At 61.0% G+C, this 18592-nt stretch overlaps 1 protein-coding gene across 1 annotated transcript in view; it reads right to left on the bottom strand.

Annotated features, from left to right (window-relative positions):
• Positions 1-213: 213 nt before the first annotated feature.
• Positions 214-18592, bottom strand: part of LOC311164426 (A.superbus venom factor 1-like) — a 64012-nt gene continuing 45633 nt past the window's right edge. The window contains exons 30-40 of the mRNA XM_084223880.1: positions 17162-17320; positions 15789-15939; positions 15622-15673; positions 14393-14480; positions 12350-12436; positions 11027-11132; positions 7526-7615; positions 5257-5343; positions 4097-4180; positions 2537-2672; positions 214-516 (exon numbers count right to left, since the gene is read on the bottom strand). Coding sequence (XP_084080006.1) covers positions 375-516; positions 2537-2672; positions 4097-4180; positions 5257-5343; positions 7526-7615; positions 11027-11132; positions 12350-12436; positions 14393-14480; positions 15622-15673; positions 15789-15939; positions 17162-17320 — 1182 coding nt within the window. The 3' untranslated portion in view covers positions 214-374. The remainder of the gene's footprint in view (positions 517-2536; positions 2673-4096; positions 4181-5256; positions 5344-7525; positions 7616-11026; positions 11133-12349; positions 12437-14392; positions 14481-15621; positions 15674-15788; positions 15940-17161; positions 17321-18592) is intronic.

Raw genomic sequence — 18592 nt, 5'->3', positions numbered from 1 at the left:
CCCATGCCCCCTGGGGTGTCCCCATGTCCCTTATGGTGTCCCCATGCACCCTCTGATGTCCCCATGCCCCCTCTGGTCTCCCCATGTACCTTACGGTGTCTCCATGTCCCCTCTGGTGTCCCCATGACCCCTGGGGTGTCCCCATGTCCCCTCTGGTGTCCCCACTCCCCCCCCATGTCCCCCCCTCCAAGGACACCGAAGCCGATTGCTCAGAAATGACTTTTTTAACCAAAAAAAAAAAAAAAAAAGGCGGGGAGGGGACAAAAAGTGACAGGAGAAGAGCGGTGACACCCCAGGGGGTGGTGACACCCCAGGGGGTGGTGACACCCCGGGGGGGTGGTGACACCGCGGGGGGGTGGTGACACCGTGGGGACTCAGCTGGGACAGCCGAAGAGCGTCATGGACTCGGAGAACTCGACGAAGTCCTGGCAGCGCCGCTGCAGCGCCGCGTCCTGGCAGGCGGCCCCCGAGGGCCACTCCTCCAGCCAGGTGTCCCCCCCGATCAGGTACGAGTACCTGGGGACACGGGGACAGCTGGGGACACGGGACAGACAGGGGGACATGGGGACAGACAGGGGGACATGGGGACAGACAGCAGGACAGCAATGGGGACAGTGGGGATATAGGGGCGGCCTCCGAGGGCCACTCCTCCAGCCAGGTGTCCCCCCCGATCAGGTACGAGTACCTGGGGACACGGGGACAGCTGGGGACACGGGACAGACAGGGGGACACGGGACAGACAGGGGGACAATGGGGACAGACAGGGGGACAGACAGGGGGACAGTGGGGATATAGGGGCGGCCCCCGAGGGCCACTCCTCCAGCCAGGTGTCCCCCCTGATCAGGTACGAGTACCTGGGGACACGGGGACAGCTGGGGACACGGCACAGACAGGGGGACACGGGACAGACAGGGGGACAGCCATGGGGACAGCAATGGGGACAGCCATGGGAATAATGGGGGTAATGAGGGCAGTGGGGATAATGGGGACAATGGGGACATAGAGGGCAATGGGGACACTGGGGACAGCCCTGGGGACATGGGACAGACAGGGGGACAGGGGACGGACATGGGGACAGACAGGGGGACAGCCATGGGGATCAATGGGGATATAGGGGGCAATGGGGACACAGGGGACAGCTGGGGATGTGGGGACAGATGTGGGGACAGATGTGGGGACATGGGGACAGCCGTGGGGACAGCCCTGGGGACATGGGGACAGCCATGGGGACATGGGGACAGCCCTGGGGACATGGGGATAGCAAGGATAATGGGGACAATGGGGATATAGGGGACAATGGGGATATAGCGGATAATGGGGGCAGTGGGGACAATGGGGACATGGGGACAGACAGGGGGACAGGGGACAGCCATGGGGACAGCCATGGGGACAGTGGGGATATAGGGGCGGCCTCCCAGGGCCACTCCTCCAGCCAGGTGTGCCCCCCGATCAGGTACGAGTACCTGGGGACACGGGGACAGCTGGGGACATGGGGACAGCTGGGGGGATGTGGGGACAGACAGGGGGACAGGGGACAGCCATGGGGACAGCCATGGGAATAATGGAGGTAATGAGGGCAGTGGGGATAATGGGGACAATGGGGATATAGGAGACAGTGGGGACAATGGGGACAGTGGGGACAATGGGGACACTGGGGACAATGGGGACAATGGGGGCAATGGGGGCAATGGGGGCAGTGGGGATATAGGGGGCCATGGGGACACAGGGGACACTGGGGATGTGGGGACAGATGTGGGGACGTGGGGACAGCCCTGGGGACAGCCCTGGGGACATGGGGACAGCAGGGATAACAGGAACAATGGGGACATAGGGGACAATGAGGATATAGGGGACAATGGGGGCAGTGGGGACAATGGGGACACTGGGGACAGCCATGGGGACAGCCATGGGGACATGGGGACAGCGGGGATAATGGGGACAATGGGGGACAATGGGTATAGAGGGGGCAGGGGACACAGGGGACACTGGGGACACTTGGGACACAGGGGACAGTGGCGGACAATGAGACACAGGGGACACAGGGGACACAGGGGATATAGGGGACACTGGGGACACTGGGGATATAGGGGACACAGGGGACAGTGGGGGAAAATGGAGATATAGGGGACAGGGGACACGGGGGACAGTGGGGACACAGGGGATATAGGGGACAGGGGACACGGAGGACAGTGGGGACACAGGGGACACAGTGGACACAGGGGACACGGGGGACACAGGGGACAGTGGGGACAGTGGGGACACAGGGGACACAGGGGACACAGGACACGGGACACAGGGGACAGGGGACACAGGGACAGTGGGGACACAGTGGACACAGTGGACACAGGGGACACAGGGGACATTGGGGACAGTGGGGACACAGTGGACACAGTGGACACAGGGGGCAGTGGGGACACAGGGGACAGTGGGGACAGTGGGGACAGTGGGGACAGAGGGGACACAGGACACGGGACACAGGGGGCAGTGGGGACACAGGGGGCAGTGGGGACACAGGGACATGGGGACGGTGTCCTACTGCCTGCCGGTGGCCCAGAGGTCGCTGGCGTGTCCCCACACCAGGTACTCCTGTCCCCTGCGCAGCCTCAGCGCGTCCCTGCACTGCTGGTGGCTCACGAAGGTCCGGTTGTGGCCGGCCGGGTCCTCGTCCGTGCCTGACACCGGGTCACAGTGTCACATTGTCACCGTGTCACCGGGTCACCGTGTCACCAGGTCACATTGTCACATTGTCACCATGGCAGCGGGTCACCGTGTCACCGGGTCACCGTGTCACATTGTCACCATGGCACCGGGTCACCGTGTCACCGGGTCACTGTGTCACATTGTCACCATGGCACCGTGTCACAGTGTCACATTGTCACCATGGCACCGTGGCACCATGGCACCGTGTCACATTGTCACATTGGCACCGGGTCACCGGGTCACCATGGCACCGTGTCACCGTGTCACATTGTCACCATGGCACCATGGCAGCGGGTCACAATGCCACCGGGTCACCGTGTCACCGGGTCACCATGGCACCGTGTCACCATGCCACCATGCCACCAGGTCACAATGCCACCGGGTCACATTGTCACCATGGCACCATGGCAGCGGGTCACAATGCCACCGGGTCACCGTGTCACCGGGTCACCATGTCACCATGTCATAATGGTACAGTGTCACCATGGCACCGTGTCACTTTGTCACCATGGCAACATGTTACCATGGCACTGTGGCACTGTGTCACCATGGCACAATGGCACAATGTCACCATGGCACTGTCTCACCCTGTCACCATGTCACCGTGTCACCATGGCACAGTGTCACAATGTCACCGTGTCACAATGTCACATTGTCACCATGGCACTGTAGCACCGTGTCACCATGGCACCATGTCCCCATGGCACTGTCTCACCATGGCACTGTGTCACCATGTCACCATGGCACCGTGTCACCATGTCACCGTGTCACCATGGCAGTGTGTCACCGTGTCACCATGGCACCGTGGCACTGTGACACCATGTTGCCGTGTCACAGTGTCACCCTGTCGCCATGGCACCTCCACCCCCCAGTGACACCGACCCCGGTTGTGTGACACCAACCCCAGTTAGGTGACATCGACCCCAGTTGTGTGACACCAACCCCAGTTGGGTGACACCAACCCCAGTTAGGTGACATCGACCCCAGTTGGGTGACACCAACCCCACCTCGGTGGCCCCAACTCCACCCAGGTGACACCACCCCTCCTGGCTGTCCCCAACCAGCCAGCTTGAGTGTCCCCATCTGCAGGTGACCCCCACCTTGTCCCTTCCCAAGGTGGCCTTATCCCCCCTGTGGTGGCCATGTCCCCCCATGGTGGCTGTGTCCACCCTGTGGTGGCCTTGTCCCCCTGTGGTGGCCTTGTGTCCCCCTGAGGTGACCATGTCACCTTCTTGAGGTGGCCTTGTTCCCCCCTGTGCTGGCCTTGTCCCCCCGTGGTGGCCCTGTCCCCCCGTGGTGGCCCTGTCCCCCATGGTGTCTCTGTCCCCCGTGTCCCCCTGTCCCCCCGTGTCCCCCTGTCCCCCCCGTGTCCCCCTGTCCCCCGTGGTGGCCGTACCCATCTTGATGACCGACAGCACCTCCATGACGTAATTGTCGTAGGCCGGGGTGTCCTCCTGGGCCACCACCCTCACCTTGTACACTGCGGGGACACGGGGACAGCGGGGACAGTCACCCCCGCCACGCCGGCCCTTCCGCGGGCCCTGTCCCCACCGTGTCCCCTCCCCGCCCCTTCCGTGTCCCCGATGTCCCTAACGCCACCCGCCATCACCCGATGTCCCCAATGTCCCCATTGTCCCCAGTGCCCGCTCCCAATGTCCCCATTGTCCCCAGTGCCCGCTCCCAATGTCCCCAATGTCCTTGATGTCCCCGATGCCCGCTCCCAATGTCCCCAATGTCCCCAATGTCCTTGATGTCCCCAATGCCCACTCCCAATGTCCCCAATGTCCTTGAAGTCCCCAATGCCCCTGGTGGCCCTGATGATGTCCCCAATGTCCCAATCCCCCCAACATCCCCATTGTTCCCCAGTGTCCCCAATGCCCCTGGTGGCTCCAATTCCCCAATGCCCTCAATGTCCCGAATATCCCTGATATCCCAAATGTCCCCAATGTCCCCAATGTCCCCATTGCCCCCATTTCCCCCAATGTCCCCATTTCCCCCAACATCCCCAACATCCCCATTGTCCCCATTGTCCCCAGTGTCCCCAATGTCCCCATTGCCTCCATTGTCCCCCATTGTCCCCAATGTCCCCAATGTCCCCAATGTCCCCATTGTCCCAAATGTCCCCATTGTCCCCAATGTCCCCAATATCCCCAATGTCCCCAATGTCCCCAGTGTCCCCATTGCCCCCATTGCCCCCATTGCCCCCAATGTCCCCAATGTCCCCAATGCCCCCAGTGTCCCCAGGTCCCCAATGTCCCCAACGCCTCTGTTGTCCCCGATGTCCCTGTTGCCCCAATATGCCCGATGTCCCCAATGTCCCCAATGTCCCCATTGTCCCCAATGTCCCCAATGTCCCTAGTGTCCCCAGGTCCCCATTTCCCCCAATGTCCCCAATGTCCCCATTGTCCCCAATGTCCCCAATGCCCCCAGTGTCCCCAGGTCCCCAATGTCCCCAACGCCTCTGTTGTCCCCGATGTCCCTGTTGCCCCCAATATGCCCGATGTCCCCAATGTCCCCAGTGTCCCCAGTGCTGTCCCCGCTGTCCCCATGTCCCACCGAAGTCCACCCCGGGCTCGCAGGCGCGCTCCATCCGTTGGTTGACCGTGAGGTCCCCGGGCTCCTCCTGGCGCTTGAAGCAGTTCTCTGTGGGGACATCGTGGGGACATTGTGGGGACATTGTGGGGACATCGTGGGGACATCACAGGGACAACACGGGGAAAAGAGGGGACATCACAGGGAAATGAGGGGGACATCACAGGAACATCGTGGGGACATGGTGGGGACATCGTGGGGACATCACAGGGACAACACGGGAAAAAGAGGGGGACATCACAGGGACATTGTGGGGACATTGTGGGGACATCACAGGGACATCACGGGGAAAAGAGGGGGACATCACAGGGACATTGTGGGGACATCGTGGGGACATCGTGGGGACATCGTGGGGACATCGTCGGGACATTGTGGGGACATCATGGGGAAATGAGGGGACATCGCAGGGACATTGTAGGGACATCGTGGGGACATCACAGGGACATCACAGGGACATCACAGGAAAATGAGGGGACATCACAGGGACATCATGGGGACATTGTGGGGACATCGTGGGGACATTGTGGGGAAATGAGGGGACATCGCAGGGACATTGTGGGGACATCGTGGGGACATCGCGGGGACATCACAGGGACATCACAGGGACATCAGGGGACATCACAGGGACATCACAGGGACATCTTGAGGACACAGCCACGACAAGGCCAACTGTGGCAGGGGCGTGTCCCCATCGCAGTCATGACACGTGACATCTCATCAATGACGTGTCCCACCATGGCCATGACACGTCCCTATCATGGTGACATGTGACATCTCATCATTGACGTGTCCCACCATGACCGTGACGTGTCCCACCATGACTGTGACGTGTCCCACCATGGCCATGACACATCCCCATCATGGTGACATGTGACATCTCATCATTGATGTGTCCCATCATGGCCATGACATGTCCCCATCATGACCGTGATGTGTTCCACCACAGCCATGACATGTCTCATCACAGCAACATGTCCCCATCATGGTGACATGTGACATCTCATCATTGATGTGTCCCATCATGGCCATGACATGTCCCCATCATGGTGACATGTGACATCTCATCATTGACGTGTCCCACCATGGCCATGACACATCCCCATCATGGTGACATGTGACATCTCATCATTGATGTGTCCCATCATGGCCATGACATGTCCCTATCATGGTGACATGTGACATCTTGTCATTGACGTGTCCCACCATGACCATGACGTGTCCCACCATGACTGTGATGTGTCCCACCATGGCCATGACACGTCCCCATCATGGTGACATGTGACATCTCATCATTGACATGTCCCACCATGGCCATGACACATCCCCATCATGGTGACATGTGACATCTCATCATTGACGTGTCCCACCGTGGCCATGACGTGTCCCCCCCGTGTCCCCCCGTGTCCCCCCCGTGTCCCCCCCGTGTCCCCGTGTCACCTTCGGCGCAGCAGCAAACGTCCCCACCATGCCCGTGACGTGTCCCACCATGGCCATGACGTGTCCCCCCCGTGTCCCACCCGTGTCCCACCCGTGTCCCACCCGTGTCCCCCCCGTGTCCCCCCGTGTCCCACCCGTGTCCCCCCGTGTCCCCGTGTCACCTTCGGCGCAGCGGCAAACGTCCCCACCATGCCCGTGACGTGTCCCACCATGGCCATGACGTGTCCCCCCCGTGTCCCCCCCGTGTCCCCCCCGTGTCCCCCCGTGTCCCCCCCGTGTCCCCCCGTGTCCCCGTGTCACCTTCGGCGCAGCGGCAAACGTCCTCACCATGCCCGTGACGTGTCCCCCCCGTGTCCCCCCGTGTCCCCCCCGTGTCCCCCCGTGTCCCCCCGTGTCCCCCCCGTGTCCCCCCGTGTCCCCGTGTCACCTTCGGCGCAGCGGCAAACGTCCCCACCATGCCCATGACGTGTCCCCCCGTGTCCCCCCGTGTCCCCCCGTGTCCCCCCGTGTCCCCCCCGTGTCCCCCCGTGTCCCCGTGTCACCTTCGGCGCAGCGGCAAACGTCCCCACCATGCCCATGACGTGTCCCCCCGTGTCCCCCCCGTGTCCCCCCCGTGTCCCCCCGTGTCCCCCCCGTGTCCCACCCGTGTCCCCCCCGTGTCCCCCCGTGTCCCCCCGTGTCCCCCCCGTGTCCCCCCCGTGTCCCCCCCGTGTCCCCCCGTGTCCCCCCCGTGTCCCACCCGTGTCCCCCCCGTGTCCCCCCCGTGTCCCCCCGTGTCCCCGTGTCCCCGTGTCACCTTCAGCACAGCGGCACACGTCCCCCTGGCAGATCTTGTTCAGTTTCCCGCCCTCCTTGTCCGGGTGGTAGAACCGGGTGCAGCGATCGTCTGGGGGACACGGGGACATCAGGGACAGAGGGGACAGAGGGGACAGCAGGGACAGCGGGGACAGCGGGGACAGCGGGGGACAGTGGGGACATCAGGTGACAGCAGGGACAGCGGGGACAGAGGGGACAGCAGGGGACAGCGGGGAATATGGGGACATCAGGGACAGAGGGGACAGCGGGGACAGCGGGGACAGCGGGGACAGTGGGGGACAGCGGGGGACATGGGGACAGCAGGGGACATAGGGACAGCGGGGACAGCGGGGGACAGCGGGGGACAGCGGGGGACAGTGGGGGACAGCGGGGACAGCGGGGACAGCGGGGACAGAGGGGACAGCAGGGGACATGGGGACAGCGGGGGACAGCGGGGGACAGCGGGGACAGCGGGGACAGCGGGGACAGCAGGGGACATGGGTACAGTGGGGACAGTGGGGACATCAGGGGACAGTGGGGGGGACACAGGGACAGCAGGGGACATGGGAACAGCAGGGACATCAGCCAGGGGGACAGAAGGAGATGGGGACACAGGTGACAGAGGTGACCCAGGTGACCGGGGTGGCACTGACGACAGGGACAGGGACAGGGTAGGGAAGAGAGGGAACAGTGACAGGGACAGTGACAATGACAATGACACACCGATGCTGTAGTAGCTGTAGATGCTGACAGTGACACAGTGACACAGTGACACAGTGACAGTGACAATGACAGTGACAGTGACAGTGACAGTGACAATGACAGTGACAGTGACACACCGATGCTGTAGTAGCTGTAGACGCTGACAGTGACACAGTGACAGTGACAGTGACAATGACAATGACAATGACAGTGACAGTGACAATGACAGTGACAGTGACACACCGATGCTGTAGTAGCTGTAGACGCTGACAGTGACACAGTGACAGTGACAATGACAGTGACAATGACAGTGACAGTGACAGTGACAGTGACAATGACAGTGACAGTGACAGTGACAGTGACAGTGACAATGACAGTGACAGTGACAATGACAATGACAATGACACACCGATGCTGTAGTAGCTGTAGACGCTGACAGTGACACAGTAACAGTGACAATGACAGTGACAATGACAATGACAGTGACAATGACAGTGACAATGACAGTGACAATGACACACCGATGCTGTAGTAGCTGTAGATGCTCACGGTGACACAGTGACACAGTGACACAGTGACAGTGACAATGACAATGACAGTGACACACCGATGCTGTAGTAGCTGTAGACGCTCACGGTGACACAGTGACAGTGACAATGACGATGACAATGACAGTGACAATGACAATGACAATGACAGTGACAATGACAATGACAATGACACACCGATGCTGTAGTAGCTGTAGACGCTCACGGTGACACAGTGACAATGACAGTGACAATGACAGTGACAATGACACACCGATGCTGTAGTAGCTGTAGACGCTGACAGTGACACAGTGACAATGACAATGACAATGACAGTGACAGTGACAGTGACAGTGACAGTGACACACCGATGCTGTAGTAGCTGTAGACGCTGACAGTGACACAGTGACAATGACAATGACAATGACAATGACAGTGACAATGACAATGACAATGACAGTGACACACCGATGCTGTAGTAGCTGTAGACGCTCACGGTGACACAGTGACACAGTGACACAGTGACAATGACAATGACAGTGACAGTGACAGTGACAATGACACAACCGATGCTGTAGTAGCTGTAGACGCTCACGGTGACACAGTGACAATGACAATGACAATGACAGTGACAGTGACACACCGATGCTGTAGTAGCTGTAGATGCTGACAGTGACACAGTGACAATGACAGTGACAATGACAATGACAGTGACAGTGACAGTGACACACCGATGCTGTAGTAGCTGTAGACGCTGACAGTGACACAGTGACAGTGACAATGACAATGACAATGACAATGACAATGACAATGACAGTGACACACCGATGCTGTAGTAGCTGTAGACGCTGACAGTGACACAGTGACACAGTGACAGTGACAATGACAGTGACAGTGACAGTGACAGTGACAGTGACACAGTGACAGTGACACAGTGACAGTGACAGTGACAGTGACAATGACACACCGATGCTGTAGTAGCTGTAGATGCTGACAGTGACACAGTGACAATGACAATGACAATGACAATGACAGTGACAGTGACAATGACACACCGATGCTGTAGTAGCTGTAGATGCTGACAGTGACACAGTGACACAGTGACAATGACAATGACAGTGACAGTGACAGTGACAGTGACAGTGACACAATGACAATGACAATGACAATGACAATGACAGTGACAGTGACAATGACACACCGATGCTGTAGTAGCTGTAGACGCTGACAGTGACACAGTGACAATGACAGTGACAATGACAGTGACAGTGACACTGACAGTGACAGTGACACAGTGACAGTGACACAGTGACAGTGACAGTGACAGTGACAATGACACACCGATGCTGTAGTAGCTGTAGACGCTCACGGTGACACAGTGACAGTGACAGTGACAATGACAGTGACAGTGACAGTGACACAGTGACACAGTGACAATGACAATGACAGTGACAGTGACAGTGACAATGACACACCGATGCTGTAGTAGCTGTAGACGCTGACAGTGACACAGTGACAGTGACACAGTGACACAGTGACAATGACAATGACAATGACAATGACAATGACAATGACAATGACAGTGACACACCGATGCTGTAGTAGCTGTAGACGCTGACAGTGACAGTGACACAGTGACACAGTGACAATGACAGTGACAGTGACAGTGACAGTGACACACCGATGCTGTAGTAGCTGTAGACGCTCACGGTGACACAGTGACAATGACAATGACAATGATAATGACAGTGACTGTGACAGTGACACACCGATGCTGTAGTAGCTGTAGACGCTCACGGTGACACAGTGACAATGACAATGACAATGACAGTGACAATGACAGTGACAATGACAATGACACACCGATGCTGTAGTAGCTGTAGACGCTGACAGTGACACAGTGACACAATGACAATGACAATGACAATGACAATGACAATGACAATGACAGTGACAATGACACACCGATGCTGTAGTAGCTGTAGACGCTGACAGTGACACAGTGACAATGACAGTGACAATGACAATGACAATGACAATGACAATGACAATGACAGTGACAGTGACACACCGATGCTGTAGTAGCTGTAGACGCTCACGGTGACACAGTGACAATGACAATGACAGTGACAATGACAATGACAGTGACAGTGATAGTGACACACCGATGCTGTAGTAGCTGTAGACGCTGACAGTGACACAGTGACACAGTGACACAGTGACACAGTGACACAGTGACAATGACAATGACAATGACAGTGACAATGACACACCGATGCTGTAGTAGCTGTAGACGCTCACGGCCGCCGGCTGGATCAGCCCCACCTGGAACCTCTGGTGGGCCTTGAAGGCGAAACATTCCTGGGCCCTGTGTGACACCTGGGGACAGCAGGGGACAGGGACAGGGACAGGGACAGCATGGGGACAGGGACAGGGACAGGGACAGGGACAGGGATAGGGACAGGGACGGGGACAGGGACATTGACAGGGGACAGGGACAGGGGACACGGGACAGGGACAGGGGACAGGGACAGGGACAGCACGGGGACAGGGACAGGGACAGGGACAGGGACAGGGGACGGGGACAGGGACAGGGACGGGGACAGGGACAGGGACAGGGACAGGGACAGGGGGACAGGGACAGGAACAGGGGACAGGGACAGCACGGAGACAGGGGACAGGGGACAGGGACAGGGGACATGGGGTGGCACTCAGGCTGCAAGCCACCCCCTCAGTGCCCCCAGTCCTGTCCCCAGCCACGTCCCCGAGCTGTCCCCACCCATCCCTGTCCTTGTCACCACCTTGAGGCTGTCGCTGTCACCACCCCTGTCCCCAGCTGTGTCCCTGTCACAGCCCTGTCCCTGCCCATGTCCCCAGCTCCATCCTGATCCCTGTCCCTGCCCTGTCCCTGTCCCCCCACCTTGTCCCTGTCCTGTCCCTGTCCTCTCACATTCCTGTCCCATCTTGTCCCCATGTCTCTCCTGTCCCCAATGTCCCCTGTGTCCCCACCTTCATCATCACACCTGTCACCCTCCTGTCCCTGCTCATGTCCCCAACTCCATCTTGGTCCCTGTCCCATCCTGTCCCTGTCCCATCTTGTCCCCATCCCTGTCCCATCCTGTCCCTGTCCCATCCTGTCCCCATCCCTGTCCCCATCCTGTCCCCATCCCTGTCCCATCCTGTCCCATCTTGTCCCCACCCCTGTCCCATCCTGTCCCTGTCCCATCCTGTCCCCACCCCGTCCCCATCCTGTCCCTGTCCCATCTTGTCCCCATCCCTGTCCCATCCTGTCCCTGTCCCATCTTGTCCCCATCCCTGTCCCATCCTGTCCCTGTCCCATCCTGTCCCCATCCCTGTCCCCATCCTGTCCCCATCCCTGTCCCATCCTGTCCCATCTTGTCCCCACCCCTGTCCCATCCTGTCCCTGTCCCATCTTGTCCCCATCCCTGTCCCATCCTGTCCCTGTCCCATCTTGTCCCCACCCCGTCCCCATCCTGTCCTCTCCCTGTCCCACCTTGTCATTGTCCCGTCCCTGTCCCTGCCCCCACCCCAGTGCTGTCCCCACCCCGTGTCCCCAGTGTCCCCAGTGTCCCCACCTTGTCCAGGTAAATGACGACGTTGCTCCGCTCTTTGTCCTGGTCCAGCTCGAACTTGGAGATGTACCTGTCCACGCCCTCGGACAGCTGGGGACAGCGGGGACAGCGGGACATTGGGGACAGAGTGACAGTGGGGACAGCGGGGACAGCGGGGACAGTGTGACAGTGGGGACAGTGTGACAGTGGGGACAGCGGGGACAGAGGGGACAGCGTGACATTGGGGACAGAGTGACAGTGGGGACAGTGTGACACCAGGGACAGAGTGACAGCGGGGACAGCGGGGACAGAGGGGACAGAGTGACACCAGGGACAGCAGGGACAGTGGGGACAGAGGGGACAGCGTGACATTGGGGACAGAGTGACAGCTGGGGACAGCGGGGACAGAGGGGACAGCGTGACATTGGGGACAGCGGGGACAGCGGGGACAGTGTGACATTGGGGACAGAGTGACAGTGTGACATCGGGGACAGAGTGACAGTGGGGACAGAGTGACAGCGGGGACAGAGTGACAGCGGGGACAGAGGGGACAGCGTGACATTGGGGACAGTGGGGACAGAGGGGACAGTGTGACAGTGGGGACAGAGTGACAGTGGGGACAGAGTGACAGTGGGGACAGCGTGACACCAGGGACAGCAGGGACATTAGGGACAGAGTGACATTGGGGACAGCGGGGACAGCGGGGACAGTGTGACATTGGGGACAGAGTGACAGTGGGGACAGCGGTGACAGAGGGGACAGAGTGACAGTGGGGACAGCGGGGACAGAGTGACATTGGGGACAGAGTGACATTGGGGACAGCGGTGACAGAGGGGAGACAGTGACACCGGGGACAGCGGGGACAGAGGGGACAGCGTGACATTGGGGACAGAGTGACATTGGGGACAGAGGGGACAGCGTGACAGCAGGGACAGAGGGGACAGTGTGACACCAGGGACAGAGGGGACAGCAGGGACAGTGGGGACAGTGGGGACAGCGTGACACAGGGCCCGTGGGGACACCAGGGACAGCGTGACACAGGGGACAGCAGGGACAGAGTGACACCAGGGACAGCGGGGACAGCAGGGAGAGAGTGACACCAGGGACTGTGTGGCACCAGGGACAGCAGGGACAGTGGGGACAGAGTGACACCAGGGACAGCAGGGACAGAGGGACACGGGGGACAGCGGGGACAGAGTGGCACCAGGGACAGGGGACAGCGGGGACAGCAGGGACACAGGCACAGGGGACACCGGGACATGGGGGAGTGCGGGGACAACAAGGACATGGGGACACAAGGACGCACGTGTGGCAGCGAGGGGACACGGTGGCGCATGATGGCACAAAGACACGGGGTCCCCTGGCTTTGTCCCCACGCCCTCTGGTGTCCCCCTGTCCCCCACCCGGTGTCCCCTCAGTGTCCCCATGTCCCTGTGTGTCCCCATCCCTCCTCAGTGTCCCCTCAGTGTCCCCATGTCCCCGCAGTGTCCCCGCGGTGTCCCTGTGTCCCCGCAGTGTCCCCTCAGTGTCCCCATGTCCCCGCGGTGTCCCCTCAGTGTCCCCATCCCCCCTCAGTGTCCCCATGTCCCTGCAGTGTCCCCATGTCCCCGCGGTGTCCCCTCAGTGTCCCCATGTCCCCGCAGTGTCCCCACAGTGTTCCCTCAGTGTCCCCATGTCCCCTCAGTGTCCCCATGTCCCCTCAGTGTCCCCATGTCCCCACAATGTCCCCGTGTCCCCGCAGTGTCCCCGCAGTGTCCCCGTGTCCCCTCAGTGTCCCCATGTCCTTGCGTGTCCCCATCCCCCTTCAGTGTCCCCATCCCCCTTCAGTGTCCCCATGTCCCCACAATGTCCCCATGTCCCCACAGTGTCCCCGCAGTGTCCCCATGTCCCCACAGTGTCCCCACAATGTCCCTGTGTCCCCACAGTGTCCCCAGGTCCCCTCGGTGTTCCCATGTCCCCACAGTGTCCCTGCAGTGTTCCCATGTCCCCACAGTGTCCCCACAGTGTCCCCATGTCCCCACAATGTCCCCTCAGTGTCCCCTGGCTGTCCCCTGTCCCCGCACTGACCCTCCTGAGGTCCTGCAGGTCCGGCGAGAAGCCCGTGAGCATGGACACGTCCAGGATGGACATGGTGGCATCCACGGTGTCCAGGTACCTGTGGGGACACAGCTGAGGCCACCCCCACCTGGCCCTGTCCCCACCCCTGCAGTGTCCCCAGCGTCCCCTCCCCCCTGTCCCCAACGCCCCCATGGGACAAGGGGAGTGCTTTTTGTCCCCAGTGTCCCCAGTGTCCCCAGTGTCCCCAGTGTCCCTCCACCCCATTCCCCACCCTGTCCCCAAATGTCCCCAATGTCCCCAGTGTCCCCATGCTCTCCCCGATGTCCCTGTCCCCAATGTCCCCAGTGTCCCCAATGTCCCCAGTACCCCTCCACCCCATTCCCCACCCTGTCCCCAATGTCCCCATCCTCTCCCCGATGTCCCTGTGCCCAATGTCCCCATTTTCCTCCCTGTCCCCAATGTCCCCAATGTCCCCATTTTCCTCCTTGTCCCCAATGTCCCTCCCTCCCCTTCTCCCAGTCCCTGCTGTCCCCACTGTCCCCAATGTCCCCAATGTCCCCAGTGTCCCCAGTGTCCCTATCCTTTTTCCCATGTCCCTGTCCCCAACACCCCCTCCCTGTCCCCACTGTCCCCAGTGTCCCCAGTGTCCCCACTGTCCTCAATGTCCCCAAAGACTCCAATGTCCCCACTGTCCCCAGTGTTCCCCCTGTCCCCAACGTCCCCAGTGTCCCCAGTGTCCCCACTGTCCCCACTGTCCCCAGTGTCCCCACTGTCCCCAATGTCACCAATATCCCCAGTGTCCCCAGTGTTCCCCCTGTCCCCAATGTCCCCAGTGTCCCCAATGTCCCCACTGTCCCCAGTGTCCCCACAGTCCCCAGTGTCCCCACTGTCCCCAGTGTCCCCACTGTCCCCACTGTCCCCACTGTCCCCAATGTCCCCAATGTCCCCACTGTCCCCACTGTCCCCAATGTCCCCACTGTCCCCACTGTCCCCCCTGTCCCCAGTGTCCCCACTGTCCCCAGTGTCCCCACTGTCCCCACTGTCCCCACTGTCCCCAGTGTCCCCAGTGTCCCCACTGTCCCCACTGTCCCCACTGTCCCCAATGTCCCCAATGTCCCCAATGTCCCCAATGTCCCCACTGTCCCCACTGTCCCCAATGTCCCCAATGTCCCCAGTGTCCCCAGTGTCCCCACTATCCCCACTGTCCCCACTGTCCCCACTGTCCCCACTGTCCCCACCTGGTGCAGATGTTGATCTTGACAGTCCTGATGATGTCCTCCTCTTCCCTGCCTGGGTGGGGACACCGAGGTGACATCGAAGGTGACACGGGGCACACACAGAGGGGACACGGGGCGGGGCTGGGGGTGACACCGCGAGGACAGGGAGGGGACAGTTGGGGACCCACCCTTGCTGACGTCCTGCACGTCCACGCTCAGGTGGAACTTGTCACATTTGTCATCGCTCTCGGGGACCTTGGCGTGGTACACGGTCACCACTGTCATTGTCCCCTTGCCCACGCCCTCGGCCTTGACCGTGAAGTCCTCGTTCTCCTTGGTCTGAGGGGACAGGGACGTTGGGGACAGCGGGAGGGGACAGGGGACAGGGGGAGGGGACAGGGGGAGGGGACTGGGAACATGGGGAGGGGACAGGGGACATGGGGAGGGGACATTGAGAGGGGACAGGGGACATCGGGAGGGGACCGGGGACATTGGGAGGGGACAGGGACGTTGGGGACAGCGGGAGGGGACAGGGGACAGGGGGAGGGGACAGGGGGAGGGGACAGGGACGTTGGGGACAGCGGGAGGGGACAGGGGACAGGGGGAGGGGACAGGGGGAGGGGACAGGGACGTTGGGGACAGCGGGAGGGGACAGGGGACATGGGGAGGGGACAGGGGGAGGGGACAGGGGACATGGGGAGGGGACAGGGGGAGGGGACAGGAGACATTGGGAGGGGAGAGGGGACATCGGGAGGGGACAGGGAATATTGGGAGGGGACAGGGGACATTGGTGACATTGGGAGGGGATGGGGGAGGTTGGGAGGGGACATTGGGAGGGCACAGGGGACATTGGGAGGGCACAGGGGACATTGGGAGGGGAGAGGTGATGTCCCCAGGAGGGACAGGCAGAGGTGCAGGGGTGTGTGGGGACATGGAGGGGACAGGCAGGACACAGAGGGGGTGGCAGGGCTGCAGAGATAGAGGGGACAGGGGCGTTGAAGGACACAGAGGGGACATGGAGATCAGGAGGACAGGGAGGTGACAAGGACATTGCAGGTCACAGCAGGGGAGGGGACAAGGCCAGCCTGGGACATCCCAAGGCCTGAGAGGACACAGAGGGGACAGGAGGGGACATGAAGGGACAATGGTGGCCGTGGTGATGGGATGGGATTATCCAATGAGGAGACCTGAGGTGACAGTGCCAGGTGACAATGCCAGGGGACAGGTGACAGGGATAGGTGACAGGAACAGGGACAGGTGACAGGGACAGGTGACAGGGGCAGGTGCCAGGGACAGGGACAGGTGACAGGGGCAGGGACAGGTGACAGGGACAGGTGACAGGGGCAGGGACAGGTGCCAGGGGACAGGTGACAGGGACAGGTGCTAAGGACAGGTGACAGGGACAGGTTCAGGTGCCAGGGTACAGGTGCCAGAGACAGTTACAGGGACAAGGACAGGTGTCAGGGACAGGTGCCAGGGACAGGTTCAGGTGCCAGGGACAGGTGCCAGGTTCAGGTTCAGGTGCCAGGTTCAGGTTCAGGTGCCAGGCCCAGGTGGGTACCTCGGCGGAGCGCGCCACCAGCGCGTTGCGGTTCTCGATGCGGTATTTGATGGGGCTGGCGCGGCGCGGCAGCAGCACCGACACGTCCAGCTCCAGCTGCTCCTTGTCCTGCGCCGCCACCTGGTACTGGGCCAGCGCTTGGAACACCAGGATGGTGGCCTGAGGGGACAGCGGGGTCACCAGGGCTTGGGGACACTGGGTGGAGAGCCCACAAGAACTCCTGGGTGGCCTGAGGGGACAATGGTGTCACCATGGCTTGGGGACACTGGCTGGAGAGCCCACAAGGGCTCCTGGGTGGCCTGAGGGGACAGTGGTGTCACCATGGCTTGGGGACAGCAGCTGTGTGTCCACCTGGTACTGGGCCAGCGCTTGGAACACCAGGATGGTGGCCTGAGGGGACAGTGGTGTCACCAGGGCTTGGGGACACTGGGTGGAGAACCCACAAGGGCTCCTGGGTGGCCTGAGGGGACAGTGGTGTCACCAGGCCTTGGGGACACTGAGTGGAGAGCCCACAAGGACTCCTGGGTGGCCTTGAGGGGACATCACTGTCACCAGGGCTTGGGGACACCAGCTGTGTGTCCACCTGGTGCTGGGCCAGCACTTGGAACTCTGGGATGGTGGCCTGAGGGGACAGCGGGGTCACCAGGGCTTGGGGACACTGGGGTGGCCTGAGGGGACAGCGGGGTCACCAGGGCTTGGGGACACCACCTGGTACTGGGCCAGCGCTTGGAACACCAGGATGGTAGCCTGAGGGGACAGTGGTGTCACCATGGCTTGGGGACACAGGGTGGAGAACCCACAAGGGTTCCTGGGTGGCCTGAGGGGACAATGGTGTCACCAGGGCTTGGGGACACTGGCTGGAGAGCCCACAAGGTCTCCTGGGTGGCCTTGAGGGGACATGAGGGTCACCAGGGCTTGGGGACACCAGCTGTGTGTACTGGGCCAGCGCTTGGAACACCAGGATGGTGGCCTGAGGGGACAGTGGGGTCACCATGGCTTGGGGACACTGGGTGGAGAGCCCACAAGGACTCCTGGGTGGTCTGAAGGGACGTCAGGGTCACCACGGCTTGGGGACACTGGGTGGAGAACCCAGTCTTCTGAGAGGCCTTGAGGGGACATCAGGGTCACCAGGGCTTGGGGACACTGGCTGGAGAGCCCACAAGGACTCCTGGGTGGCCTGAGGGGACAGTGGTGTCACCAGGGCTTGGGGACACTGAGTGGAGAACCCACAAGGTCTCCTGGGTGGCCTTGAGGGGACACCAGTGTCACCAGAGCCTGGGGACATCACCTGCAGCATCCCCAAACTCTTCTGAGTGACCTCGGGCTCCGGTGCCACCCGAGCCGTCCCCAAAATGACAGCGCCCACCCCTGTCCCCCCCAGCGCCACCAGGCGCCCCCGGTGTCCCCGCGGGTGGCCGGGCGTGTCCCGTG

Source organism: Fringilla coelebs (assembly GCF_963513975.1).
Source record: "Fringilla coelebs genome assembly, chromosome: 32".
In the NCBI taxonomy this organism is placed as follows: domain Eukaryota; kingdom Metazoa; phylum Chordata; class Aves; order Passeriformes; family Fringillidae; genus Fringilla; species Fringilla coelebs.
The sequence above is the reverse complement of the archived record's forward strand: the minus strand, read 5'-3'. Positions and strand labels throughout refer to the sequence as shown.